Raw genomic sequence first — 15050 nt, forward strand, 5'->3', positions numbered from 1 at the left:
CTGCTGCGACGAACGACTCTGGGGGGACACGCATGTCCCCGCCGGCTGGCCAGTATTGTATAGGAGAGAGAGAGGGCAAGGGGGAGGAGAGCGAGAGCCGAAGCCGGCGGCTTCATCTGTTACATTGCCACCGGCATCATTTTTTTTTTTTAAATTCGTTTTATTGAGAAAAGTATAAAACAATACAGCTTTTATATTATGCATGAGTAATATACAAACATTGTTTTTGCTGGTGTACTTCACCGGAATACATGTTTTTTCCAAAGTTATTTGCAATAGTATAATTATCATCAGATCACATATTGTACTAGAGTAACATTTCTTCAATATGGAGTATACAGAGTAATGTTTCCTTCATATTAACCCATGCACTATTCATTTATACAATCCTCACAAGAAATTTTACTATTATCCTATAATTAACATTGTTGCAACAACGTGTTGCATTCTTCTAGTAACAGGTGGTCTGGCTTCTAGTCAAGGGGCGGGCAATCCCGGGGCAAACAGCATCATTTATCTTTTGAATTAGTCAACCGTATCTATGGAATCTAACCATTCCTGCCAAATCATACTATGTTTTTGTGGACATTTACGATGGGAATATAGAATTTTTTCAAAGTGTATGGTTTCAATAACCAACTTCTTCCATTGGCTCACGTTAGGGGGTTCAGGAGCAAACCACTTAAGGATAATTACCTTCCTAGCTAAAAATAGGGTTTCATTTAGGAATATCCTATGGTAGTGTTGGCCGTCTTTAATTGGCATAATACCAAATAGACAGAGTTTCGGTTCTAAATTTATCGCAAATCCAGATACAGTAGTTAGAATTGCAACCACCCTGGTCCAGAAGGCCTGTACTGCCGGACACAACCAGATCAAATGTATGAAATCTGCATCTTGTTCATTGCATTTAGGGCAATTTGCATCTTCTCTAAGGTTTTTTAAAAGCATAGATCTAGGAGTCCAATAAGCCTGATGTATAATGTAAAGTTGTATTAGGCGATTGTGAGCCACTGGTGAAGATTGCTTTACTGACAAGAAGAAATCTTCTTGTTCATCATCTGTTATTGTTACATTACAACGGTCCCATTTGGCAAAAATTGGCAGAGGTTGTTTAGTAACTTTTGTATTCAGCAGATGGGTATATAAGTAGGATAAGTCCCTGGGCATCCTGGGTCTTAAGTATTCCTATTAATGAGTATTGAGAGATGGGTAATTTGGAGCATCCAAGTTGGGTACGTAAAGCATGGCGTAATTGTAGAGTCCTCAGTCCAGCTGAGTCTGGGATCTGGTACTTGGAGGTGAGGTCTGCTAGTGATAAAATTTTATGTTGATCAGAAGTCACATCAATGAGGGTTTTTACATTTTTCATTTTCCAGTATATTGGATCTGGTATAGCCAGCAGTTCAGTGAGTCTAGTATTATGCCATAAGGGGGTTTCAGGCAGAAGATCTTTATATTTATGAACAGACTTACTAAGTCTCCATACTTGTATTGCAAGTTTATGAATAGGTGTAAGTGGTCTAGCCCCTCCCTTTGCTCCTGTCTCCAGTAGCAGAAATAGGTTCCGTTTAGAAGCGTATGATGCTAGAAAGATTTCTGATTCTAGGGGAATCTGATCGGGCATCCAAGAGACAAGGAAACGGAGTTGCCCAGCCAAATAGTATAAAAAGAAATCTGGTAGAGCAAGGCCTCCCTCATCTAGTGGTCTGTGTAGTGTTTGTAGTTTGACTCTAGCTCTTTTGCCTCCCCATATAAACGTAGAGATAATGCTATTCAGTTTAGTAAAAAAGGATTTACGTATGGGTATTGCTGTATGCTAAATAATATATAAAATTTTGGGCAGTGAAATCATTTTTATTAAATTAACTCTGCCAATAACTGCCAAAGGGAGTTTACTCCAAATTTTACATTTTTCTGATAGTTCTTGTAGGAGTGGGAAGATATTAGATTGATAGAAATCTCCTGCGGACTTTGTAATGATGATCCCTAAATATCTAAACTGAGATACCACCAATAGAGGGCATTCTTCTGGGCTCAAGCTAATTGTGGGTTGGTCAAGGGGCATGATACATGACTTGTCCCAGTTTGTCTTGAGGCCTGAGTACTGACCAAACTCATTGATTTTGATGACTGCTTCTCTCAATGATGAGTATGTGTCTTCCAGATATAGAATTATGTCATCTGCATATAACCCTATGAGGTCTGTGGATGAGTCAACTGATAGACCACGAATTGTCAAAAATGATCTAAATTTAATGGCTAAGGCCTCTATAGATATTGCAAATAAGAAAGGTGAAAGAGGGCACCCTTGTCGGGTCCCTCTCTGCAGTTCAAAGTAATTAGAGACCTGTCCATTAATACACATTCTAGCAAGGGGCTTATTATACAGCACTTTTATCCAACTGATGAACCTAGGACCAAACCCAAAGTACTGCAGACACACTAGGAGAAAATTCCACTCTATGGAGTCGAATGCCTTCATAGTATCGAGTGATACTAAGGCTCTATCTCCAGTAATATTGTGTAATATTTGGGAGTGTATTAATGTACGCCTAATATTAATTGATGTACTTTTGCCTGGCATAAAACCGGTTTGATCCGGGTGAATAATGTCTAATATATATTTGGCTAACCTGTTTGTTAATAGTTTAGTAAAAATTTTATAGTCTGCATTGAGCAGAGATATGGGCCTATAAGACCCACATTGTAGCGGGTCCTTATCTGGTTTAAGTAGTACTATAATTGTAGCTTCATTACAACAAGGAGGGAGTTGTTGCTCAGTTTTGATATATAGAAAGACCTTTAATAGTTCAGGGGCCAATTTATCTCTGTATCTTTTATAATAGTCGGCCGGGAGGCCATCTGGGCCCGGGGCTGTATTGTTTTGCAAGGCTGATATAGCTATTTCTACTTCTTCTAGCATAAATGGACTATCTAGATCTTTCGCTTGTTCCTCAGTGAGAGCAGGGAAGTTACAGTCTGCCAAATATGTAACAATATCTTCTGTCGATTTCGTTGAATGAGAAGAATATAATTCAGTGTAAAAGGAGACAAATTCCCCCAGTATGTCTGCAGTAGAGCTAATCATCTGTCCCGTCCCATTGGTAATAGCTGTTATCACTGACGAGCCCCTATGGCCATGTGCCATCTGGGCTAATAACTTCCCAGTAAAATTGCCGGACTCAAAAAATTGTTGTTTTGAGAAAAATAGTTTCTGTTTAGACTTATGATTCAGAAATAGATTAAGTTCCCTTTGGGCCATGAGCCACGCCCTTCTGGACTGGTCCGATGGATTAGTAACACACTCCTGCTCCAATTCGGTGCATTTAGTTAAAAGTATTTCCTCTTTTTCACTTGCAGCTTGTTTAACATATGAAATACTGGCATGTAAACGTCCCCTCATGTAACATTTGGAAGCATCCCAAACTACAGATGTAGAAGCTGAGGAATTATTATCTATAAAAAAGGATGTGATTTGATCAGTAGTTCTATCTGGTATTGGGAATAAGGATAGCCAAAAGGGGTTTAATCTCCAAACTGGCCTAATTCTTTCACTATGAATTTCAATTGATATAAGAAAAGGTGAGTGATCAGAAATTCCTCTATTTAAGTATACAGCAGAATTCAGACGGGTAAGAGCAAGTGAATTCATCAACGCCAAATCTATGCGTGAGAATGACTTTTGTGCAGGGGTGTAGCAGGAGTATGCCAATGTGTCTGGATTTAAGGATCTCCATCCATCAGACCAGCCCAGTGACGCAGCCCATGATGCCAAATTACTTCTTATATCTCCCTTTCCCGCCGTTCCTGGGGACATTCTATCCTTTTGATTATGCATAACCATATTGAAATCTCCAATACACAGTATTGACGTATGTCCATCATCTAATATAGATGGAATAATCGGACGTAGCACCTCCAATGAAGCTGGAGGCGGTAAATATACCGCTAAAATTTTAAACGGCACAGTGTCCACGTTTGCCTGAAGGAATACATATCTGCCATTTGCTTCAGATTTAGTTGAGAGTAATTCCCATTGAATTCTTTTATGAACTAAAATTGAGACTCCTCTCGAGTTCGAGGTATGATATGAATGGTAAGACCATCCAACCCAGGGTCTCTGTACTCTTATAGAGGTCTCTTTTAGTAAATGTGTCTCTTGCAGAATCAAGATATCTGGGTCATGCTTTCTTACAAACGTGAACACTAAATTCCGCTTCATAGAAGTGCCCAGCCCACGTGTATTCCAGGACATTATTTTAATCATTCTTCCCATTTGGATCTATATATAAAGTTAAGACTCTCAGGAGCCCCATTCTCATACACAAGCTCCCCATCCGCTGAATCATTGATCATACCGTCTGCCCCCGCTGAACCCCCCCGCCCCCACCCCAGACGCCAGCACCAACATTTTGCATCAGTTACCTGCAACATGCAGGAATGATTATTAACTATATACAAGAGATACCACATAGTAACATATGGCAATATCACATAAACAGTGCTCATAGGTACTTTCAGCATCATCTGTAATTGTGGATTACTCCACGTCAGGGGTATGCAATAGGAGAGCCCCCCGCAGCTCAGCTTAAACCAGCGTCCCCCAGGCATGCATCTGGATATACCACTGGTAACCCGTAGCATACGGATTCATATATGTTTTGAAGCATATAAAGAGGGTTAGTTCAGTTCAAGTTCTTATATACGTGGATCTGAGGCATATTAAAATGGAGCACCGGGACCTCTGTTTATGTAGTTTCCCGGCTGTATAAGACATGTAGTCAGCAGGATCAGAAAGCAATAATTAAAGGAAAAGAAAAACAAAAGATTCAAGATCAGGCCTCCAGCAACACAAAAGTAAGAGTGACCTTGCTCAAATAAGATGATATTTAACAGCATAGTTTAAGGCCCCTTCGGGTGTTTCGAAGAAGTGAGTCTTACCATCATGGATCACACGCAGTTTAGCAGGATACGCCATAGAGTAGTTCACCCCTTTATCACGCAGCTTCTTCTTAACTGTTATAAAGGTAGCTCTGCGTTTTTGTAAAGCCAGCGAGAAATCCGGGAAAATCTGTACCTTGACGTTTTCGAACGATATGTCACCCTTCTCTCTTGCCAAACGAAGTACTGTGTCCCGATCTCTGAAATTCAGAAATCGAGCAATAAATGGCCTAGCAGGAGCCCCTGGTTGCGGTGCTTTCCCCGGAATCCTGTGGGCCCTCTCGACTATGAACGCGCTGGAAAGGCCTTCAGATCCCAGGTTTTCTTTCACCCATGTCTCAAAGAATGCCTCAGGATTTGTTCCTTCCGCCTTCTCCGGTAGGCCTATCAGGCGGACGTTGTTCCTCCGCAGGCGATTCTCAAGGTCATCTAACTTCTCGGTGGTCGCGGTGTCCGACGTCCGTAGTTCAGCAATTTGCTTGGGCATCGGTTTCACCGTATCTTCCAAGTCGGATATCCTTTGCTCCGCCTCGGTGGTTCGTTGGCGTAGCTTCGTCATATCACCTCAGATGAGGCCTACCTCTACCTTCATCTCCTCGATTTTGGAAGTCAGGGAGGTTTTGGTCTCCGTTATTGCCACCAGTAAGTTTTCATATACTTTGCTTAAGGTGAGTTCTTCTCTGTCCTCTTGTAGTGGGACCAGCGTAGGTGGTTCTGAGTCACTATCAGAGTTGCCCGCCGTGCCCTCCACACCCTTACTTGATCCAGCGCCATCTTGTTTTTCACTCTCGGCGTACTGAAACTGAGCAAGTTTCTCCGCTGCATTTGGTTTGTTTTTTCGTGCAGTGGCCATTTCAGTTAAGTCCAGTGGTTCCTGATCTTGATGTCAACCGAATGGTGGGCGTATTAGCCTCGGATAACTGTGCTGCTCGGGAGCTCAGGTCGCGCACGTCCTATTACATCGAGCGCCGGCTCCGCCCCCCCCCCCCCCCCCCCCCCCGCCGGCATCATTTTAATTCCATTAACTCACTTTTTACAATACATTTGGCCTCAGCGAGACGGCCAGTAAAAACACAATACAATCGGTTAAATTAACACTTTTGTTACGTGAACTATTAATGTAATTATTGCCACCTGCCGGATGCGCCCGGCTAACGGAAAATTACCCTTTATTGTTACAGGGGACAGGTAGGGAAATCCCCTTGTCACACATATCTGAAATGTAGGAGTGTCTGTGGTGGTATTCAGGCATTTCATGCACACACCTGCAACAAGAAGGCAGAACACCTGATATTCATTTTCTTTCTACATTTGTGGATAAGATTTTCAGACGATCATACACAACTAACGAAGCATCATTTTTAGGTGACGGTCAGCAATTTCAGTTTTCATAGTCTCTCAGTTTAAACCCCCGCTTATCCCAACAGTAATGTACCGTATATCTATATTTTAGATTTTCTTAGGCTTTTTTTTAAAACAGATTTGTTTTATCGATTTACCTATTTACTTGGGAGGGGGCAAAGATCTGGGGGACTTTTTATTACTAAAGGAAATTCCCAGATTTCACCCCACCCATCAGTCATGTCATATCATATCATGTCATGCATTTTATGTTATAGTTTAAAAAACCTGAAAGATGACATCCTGTTTCTTCTGCTGCTTTTGTCCATAGATCTTTCAGCAAGATTTGCTTCTTTCTCTCAAGTTTTTCATATTCAAGACTGATAATGTGTGGAGGACTCTTGATATTAGGGAAAAGAGATCACATTGAAAAATCACGGAGAAAAAAAACATTAAAATAAACAAAGGAATATGTGTATTAACTTAAAACAAACCTAAACTGATAGGGATAACTTATGAGATAATTATTTGTATGTGTAGTAGTAATGATAAAGAGAACATTCCTATGGCCATATGCAATTCGAGGTGATAAGAAGCTGAAAACGTGTGCTTCTTGTCACCTCACATCACTCACGATTTACCGGCATCCAATTGCCGACTTCATCTGAGTGATGTGCAAGCATAAAGTGATGTGCAAGCATAACTCAGGTGAGCGATACTTGGTCCTGTGTGATGCTGAGTGATGTGGAGCAAGGTATTTGTGCTGCCTCGCTTCCCCAGGGGAGGTGCGCATACCCATTGCTGGTCAATAAATTAGGATACCATAAATCTTAATGGTCTAACCTATCCCGTTACTTAATTTTAGGACTTGTCAGTGCTAGTCACTGGTTAGTTCGGGAATTGCATAGGGCAGCTAGCGTCGCCAAATTTTACCGTAATATTAAATTTAACGATTTAAATTTTAAGTCTGAAGACTACATAGCAACTATGTCAGTGAGACATAAAATCGGGTTCTTTCAGCTCTACCAAAAAAGAAGTAATTACCTTTTTAACTTTTCAGTGCTTTAGAACTCACCAGCACTTATTGCTGGCGAGTTCGTGAATTGCATAAGGCCTGTAGATTTTTCCAAATTTTACCATAATTTCAAATGTAAGGGTTTAAAGGATACCAGATGCGAAAAATATAGGAGAGCGTCCGAGAGCACTCTGTGCATGCACTTGATGTCACGATTAAGTCATGCGCATGTGCAGAGTGCTCCTGGCTGCAGTCACAAGCTGAGTGACGCGCGCAACCGGGCCAGTGCAGGCATAGTGATGCCTGACTTCGTGACCCGGAAGATGGTGCTGGAGGGCAAGCCGCATCAGAGGGACAGAAAAGAGAACAGGGGGAGCAGTGGGCCTCAGGACGACTTACCATACATGCCAGCTGAAGCCTATGACAGCCAATCACAGTGATAGGCTGGCCGGCGGAGGGAGGGTGGGGACACATGGTAAATAAAAATACGGCATTTTTTTAAAAAAACTAGTAGACCTAAGCCCATTTAAAAAACGGGCTCTAGGTCTGTGCTGGAACCCCCCACCCTCCTCTCTCCTCCATCCCCTGTGACCGCCGCCACTGCACATGCGCACCCGCTGCGCACACTGCCGCCACACGCGAGCACACGCCCGCCTGGGGGCCACCTGGCCCGTCCGGCTCCCTGTCCAAAGGTTGTCCCTGCGGCACATGCGCAGTAGCGCAAACGCAGGGACACACAGACACGGGACGCAGAGACACAGGGGTTTTATTATAAAGGATAAAACAAATAAATATTTATTTAAAAAAAAACAACATTGGGGGAGCGATCAGACCCCACCAGCAGAGAGCTCTGTTGGTGGGGAGAAATGGGGGGGGGGATCACTTGTGTGCTGTATTGTGGGCCCTGCAACGAGGGGTTAAAGCTGCAGTGGCCCTTTTTGTGAGAAATGGCCTGGTCTTTAGGGGGGTTTAATACTGTGGTCCTCAAGTGGTTAAATCTAAAGACCGCACAGCAACTATGTCATTGGGATAAAAAATCTGGTTCATCCAGCTCTAACAAAAGAGAAGTACCGTAATTACCTTTTTAACTTTTCAGTGCTATATTGTTATTTGCAGTGATTGTACAACTATATGCAAGTATTTTGGCTTCTATTTACTTTTCAGCAAAGCTGCCCTGCATTCCACTGTAATTTGACTTTCAACCAGACTATACAGTATAATGCACTGGTTTTGTTAACACTGCTATAAAAGAAAGGAAACATAGGAAAGTTCTTACTGGTACTACAGCAAAATCCCTTATATCCGACACAGGTGGTGATTGACTGATATCGGATACATATTTTTGCTGGTTGCTTGAGCAACCGGCCAAAAATAGCACAAACCTTCCCTTGTGCAGCAGAAACTATTTACTGATTCTACGGGCACCATTTTCTTCCCCTTCTGTAGCTTCCAGCGGCTTTCCGACGTCCTCTGTGTACGGCTCCAGATGTGTCACTTGACCTGCATCGGGTCAGGTGATATGCCAGGAGCCGTCCATGTATACCGGAAAGCCGCTGGGAGATGCAGGATGAGTCATTGCCCCTGATTGGTGGCCAGAGAGCCCTCTGTTTGGTGGCCGGTGAGCTCCCCCACCTCCCCCCATTTGGGTAGCCAGAGAACCCTCTGTTTGGTGACCATTGAGCCCCAGCCTTGGTAGCCTGGGGGTGGGGATGTTACTTTGAGACAGACACCAGGAAGTGCATACCATGCTCGAATCCTGGCAAGGTGAGTTAACCTAATCTGATGTGCGCTCTGCATATGCCCTCGCTGCTGTGATCACAGTGAGTCAGAATGTCACTTGGTCAAGTCAAAATGTATTAATGCTTACCAAAAGACCAGGAACATTTGGATATTTACTGAAATATCTTTCTACAAATTCTTTTCCCAAGAGCTTGAATATTATTTGTCTTTCCTTGGTCTCATTAAGAAATGGCTGCACCTTTATAGCAAACTTGGCTCCAACTTTGTCCAACACCTAAAAACAAAAACATAAACATGTTTGACTCATTTAAAGTAAACCTAACAGACTGTGATGTATGGAAAATGTTCCATGATCACATGATCAGGCTAGAAGACAGTGGAAACAATGGGGGAGTAAGGGACAGGATCTTTACATCAAACGGCAGAACGACATTGGTTTGTTATTTTCAGAAATGACATGATGGACAGATTACAACAAGTAAGTACTACCGGTAGCTGTTTACATAAAAAAGAATTACTAGTACATCTATATTTGTAGTAAGAGTTAATAACCTTCCAGGAGTAAGTTTCAATTCCAAAACAATTTTTGGGGGTTCAAATTAACCATAGCAATTCACTTTTTATCACTCTCTAATAAATCAAGAACAAGTGTGCGAAGGCATCCCATTAGGCACCAACAAAACTATTTGAAAATGCACCAGCAAAACTCTTTGATCATGCATAACAGCTAATCACATAGGGAAGCAAATAATGGCCACCACACAAAGGAAGGAGGGTTGTGTGATTTATCTGAAAAGCACTGTGGGGGAAAAAAGGAAGAATGGACTGTAAGCTAGTTGATAGTCAGATAGTGCTGGCCAGTCATGGAGTGAACACTAGTAAGTCTGTTCAATCCACAGCGATCTTTGCCTAGAAGACCATGGGCAATACTTAGTAAGCTGAAGGATTGCAATTTGCTATAGTTCAGTTTAGTGCTATGTGGAGAACACAATTGTCAGGATGTGATCGCATACTGCCTGGTCTGTGGTGCTACTGCAATGTGAAGAAACTATAGAATTGCATGGTTCTATGCAAAACAGGAGCAGAGATTGTCACTATTTAAATCAGGGGTGCCCACACTTTTTCGGCTCGCGAGCTACTTTAAAATTCGCCGAGGCCAGGAGATCTACCAACATTTCAAATACTGAGCTTAGCATTAATAATGCTGGTATATTACTATACAAGTCTTGTATAGTCATATAACAACATTATAAATGCTAAGTTTAGCATGGGACGACCACAAATTGCAATCTCATTGGCAGAGGATTTCCCCACACAGGCAATCTCATTGGCAGAGGATTTCCCCACACAGGCAATCTCATTGGCAGAGGATTTCCCCACACAGGCAATCTCATGGGCAGAGGATTTCCCCACACAGGCAATCTCATTGGCAGAGGATTTCCCCACACAGGCAATCTCATTGGCAGAGGATTTCCCCACACAGGCAATCTCATTGGCAGAGGATTTCCCCACACAGGCAATTTCATTGACAGAGGATTTCCCCACACAGGCAATCTCATGGGCAGAGGATTTCCCCACACAGGCAATCTCATTGGCAGAGGATTTCCCCACACAGGCAATCTCATTGGCAGAGGATTTCCCCACACAGGCAATCTCATTGGCAGAGGATTTCCCCACACAGGCAATCTCATTGGCAGAGGATTTCCCCACACAGGCAATCTCATTGGCAGAGGATTTCCCCACACAGGCAATCTCATTGGCAGAGGATTTCCCCACACAGGCAATCTCATTGGCAGAGGATTTCCCCACACAGGCAATCTCATTGCAGATGATTTCCCCACACATGCAATCTCATTGGCAGATGATTTCCTCACACATGTAATCTCATTGGCAGATGATTTCCCCACACATGCAATCTCATTGGCAGATGATTTCCTCACACATGCAATCTCATTGGCAGATGATTTCCCCACACATGCAATCTCATTGGCAGATGATTTCCCCACACATGCAATCTCATTGGCAGATGATTTCCCCACACATGCAATCTCATTGGCAGATTTTCCCACAAATGCAATATCATTGGCAGATTTCCCCACAAATGCAATCTCATTGGCAGATCTCCCCACAAGTGCAATCTCATTGGCAGATTTCCCCACAAGTGCAATCTCCTTGGCAGATTTCCCCACAAGTGCAATCTCATTGGCAGATTTCCCCACAAATGCAATCTCATTGGTAGATTTCCCAACAAGTGCAATCTCATTGGCAGATTTCCCCACAAGTGCAATCTCATTGGCAGATTTCCCCACAAATGCAATCTCATTGGCAGATTTCACCACAAGTGCAATCTCATTGGCAGATTTCCCCACAAATGCAATCTCATTGGCAGATTTCCCCACAAGTGCAATCTCATTGGCAGATTTCCCCACAAGTGCAATCTCATTGGCAGATTTCCCCACAAATACAATCTCATTGGCAGATTTCCCCACAAGTGCAATCTCATTGGCAGATTTCCCCACAAATACAATCTCATTGGCAGATTTCCCCACAAGTGCAATCTCATTGGCAGATTTCCCCACAAATACAATCTCATTGGCAGATTTCCCCACAAATGTACCCCCACACAGTGACATTAACCCCCCTCCCCACCCCAGCATATTTGGCAGCAATCCTTCCCTCAACTAGGAGTGCCCACATTAAGCTCAGTTAAACCCCCTGCCACCCCCATCCCTCCCTCCCCTCCCCCCGCAGGGCTTCTATGAATAATAACTAAATCCCCTTCCCCCTGCAGCCCCACAGTAAACTAATTGGCCCCGACCTGCAGCGCGACCCGACCCACCAGCACCATAATTCTATTCCCCACCTTGGCAGCAATGTAATTCCTCCGCTCTCCAGTCTCCAGTCCAGTCCTTCCAAAGATGGATGCGGTGGTAGAAGCCCGCGGGACAAGGGGGAGGCGTGGCCACAACGCTTGACCATCACAGAGGAGGGAGAGAAGACGCTCACAATTGGCTCCTCTCCCCCTCCAGCCACGCCTCTCCCATCAGCGCTGCTCAATTGGCTCCTCTCCCCCTCCAGCCACGCCTCTCTGTTTAGCTGCGCCTCTCCCATCAGCGCTGCTCCGCTCGGAAGCAGATTTTGACAGCCGCAGCACGACACAGAGAACGCGCGGCTATATTTAACAAGACGCGGCCAAGAGGCCGCGATCTACCAAATAGGCGGTCGCGATCTACCGGTAGATCGCGATCGACCTATTGAGCACCCCTGATTTAAATGAACAGAAATTAGTCCATGTGTGTATACTGTATGTTTCCTTATCCATTGTAGTCCACTGCATCATGTTTTGTCATTATGTGCACTTGAGCATGCACTGTGTGTAAAAAGTAGAAAAAAGCTGACCAAAAAGACTCCCGTTACTAATTTACCTTGGTGAAGATGATAATTTGAATTTACCAACAGCTTGTCTAAATAAAACCTTAAGACTCCCATTCTTACCCTTACGTCTTTTTGGGGACAGGAAAGGAGAGCGTTTTGTCCCTAAACATTGGAAAAATGGTACTTAACAAGGAGGAGTTCAACTTCCTCTCGCAAGGTACATCCCAATGCTGAACAATGGTGATTTGGTTATAACTTGGGAGGAAGAAACACAAGCTCACTGGCTCTTCCTTTCTGGCCAGTCAATCTGCATGGCAATAATTATTCCAGTATTTGTAAAGCACTTTTCTCCTGTCGGACACAATGCGCTTGCGAGGCAGCCAATAGAGCGACTCAGTAAGCAGTAGCAGTGTTAGGGAGTCTGGCCCAAGAACTCCCTACTGAATAGGAGATAATGACTAGGGAGGGGGCACTATAATTTTTTATCCCTATTGATTTCAAAGAAGACAGTCATGGCTCTTGTGCAGTAAGCCAGAAGAGTTTCTGGTTCTTTGGAGATTGGGCTACAATGCCAGCTATGCAGAATATAAATCTTGCTTGATGATTATATTTTCCTGCACTAAGCTGAAGGATTATATATTGCTATCGTTTGGCTTAGTAAATCAAACCCACTGTGTAGCATATACAGTAGCATCCATTCACTGCTTTACTAGGCTACCTCTGCTGTTGTGTTGAGTGCTTTCAGTTTTACATTGCGTATGTGACATGTGGGAAGATTTTTGGAAATGTGCACTTAAACTTAACTTAGCATCAACCTTATTTGAGACAATCATTTGAAGATGAAACTTACACAAACCTGATATGCAGGGGAGGTGGGATTTTTACATTGGACCATTGTTAGATTACATTTATCATAGTTTTTTTCTGTATTTACTACTTGTGATCATCACCAATCACTATAGATGTATTTTTATATATTTTCTACATTTTTTGTAGCTGACGATCCCCCTTTGCCTTGTTATCCTTTTAGTTTTTGCTTTCTTTTACTTTCTCTTGCTCTTCCTTCTTACTGTACTCCCTTAGGTTTCTCTGTCCCTGGACACCTGTAGGGTCTGTACTATCCTTTCCTTCTTCATTCTCCATTGCCTCCCTCCCTCCCTTTGTCTTTAACCTCAACTTTTTCTTTGTCTTTTGTCTTGTTATATTATGAAAGCAGCACTTTGTTCATGTTTCTTCGGGAACTCTTGTGATGTTGCCATGTTCTGGGACTTCCCCAGGTATTGCTTTCATTGTACAATATACATATTGCTCCTATTCCCATTTGCGAATGGGAACCAAAGGGATGCGATATGGCTACGCATCACTTCGGCTCCCATTCACGTCACTTCCGAATCCCCCGAATGGAGGAGATGGGGGCGGATGCAGGCATGCTGCAGATTCTCTGATCGCTCCGCACCACTCCAGATAACCAGCATGCAATGGAAACTGTTCCTTTGGTTTCAGTTCGGCCGCGGTGCCGGCTATGTAGCCGCTTTGCACTGCGTGTAGTGTAAATGAGCCCTAATAAAAATAGATTTAAAGGACAACTATCATGAAAAATTTAAATGTATTAAATACATAGATATAAATGCACATTTCATAAATTACTTTTTTTTTCTATGTCATTCTCAATTACAGTAAGTAGTGAATATCTGACAGATCTGAAAGGTTTTAGACTAGTCCATGTCTTTATAGGGGATTATCAGTTATTTCTCTATAATCAAGAAGCACTTACTGAACTGCAGTCGATCAGTCCAACTGCCAAAATAGTGTGCAAATAAGTAGGGAGGCTGGCTGACATCTTTGTATGGATCATTTTCAGGTAGTGATTTTGGAGAAAAAAAATAAAGATAATACTGAGAATACCCCATAAGGAGATGGATTATTCTAAAATCTGTAAACTCTGTCAGATTTTTACTACCTACTGTAAGTGCTAGATTCTAGAAAGGTTATTTTGTAGGCTAGATGAAAAATTATACTGTGGGAGAAAATTTGCAGAAAAGTTACCGTAATTGAATCAGGGTCATCATTTTATCTATTTATGAATACAATATATTAAGCTTTCTGAGACATTACTTTAAGCCTCATAGCTCTGCTATTTGGAGCTGTTATACACATTTAGGTATTAAGAGACAGCCTGTCTTATTAGTCTGAAGTTAGACAGTTAACAGGATGGCATCAGCTGACAGCTAACTTTAAACTCCGGTTTCATCCTCAGGCAAAATATGTATGGATTTGGTGGGAATTATGTTTCTTTTCCCAATAAGTAAACCTTCACAAATAAAATAAATTAACAAAACGGTTTAATGCTGATGGACCATACGGGAGGTATTCAGTGATGGTAGTAAGCTTGGTGATTTATACTTTACTTGAACTTATGTTTACATTTATATGCAAGTGTATACTGTATGTATTAATAGGATAGAAACAAACATGGAATAGACATGAGCAATGTGCCACGTGACTGTGATGCAACAAGCTAATTTGTTCCTAAGAAACTAACCATGTGCATGCTCATTTATTCATTCAATTTGTCAATCAATAGCATGCAGCATCTAAGATGTGTCTAATGCGAAGCATTATGTTAGTGAATACT

At 42.6% G+C, this 15050-nt stretch overlaps 1 protein-coding gene across 2 annotated transcripts in view; it reads right to left on the reverse strand.

Annotated features, from left to right (window-relative positions):
* Positions 1–15050, reverse strand: part of LOC137546374 (uncharacterized) — a 485946-nt gene that overhangs the window by 408745 nt on the left and 62151 nt on the right. For both annotated transcript variants that reach the window (XM_068268752.1, XM_068268753.1), the window contains exons 3-4: positions 9168–9314; positions 6574–6685 (exon numbers count right to left, since the gene is read on the reverse strand). In XM_068268752.1, the coding sequence (XP_068124853.1) occupies positions 6574–6685; positions 9168–9314 (259 nt within the window). The remainder of the gene's footprint in view (positions 1–6573; positions 6686–9167; positions 9315–15050) is intronic.

The sequence above is a fragment of the Hyperolius riggenbachi genome, chromosome 2 (assembly GCF_040937935.1).
Source record: "Hyperolius riggenbachi isolate aHypRig1 chromosome 2, aHypRig1.pri, whole genome shotgun sequence".
Taxonomy (NCBI): Eukaryota; Metazoa; Chordata; class Amphibia; order Anura; family Hyperoliidae; genus Hyperolius; species Hyperolius riggenbachi.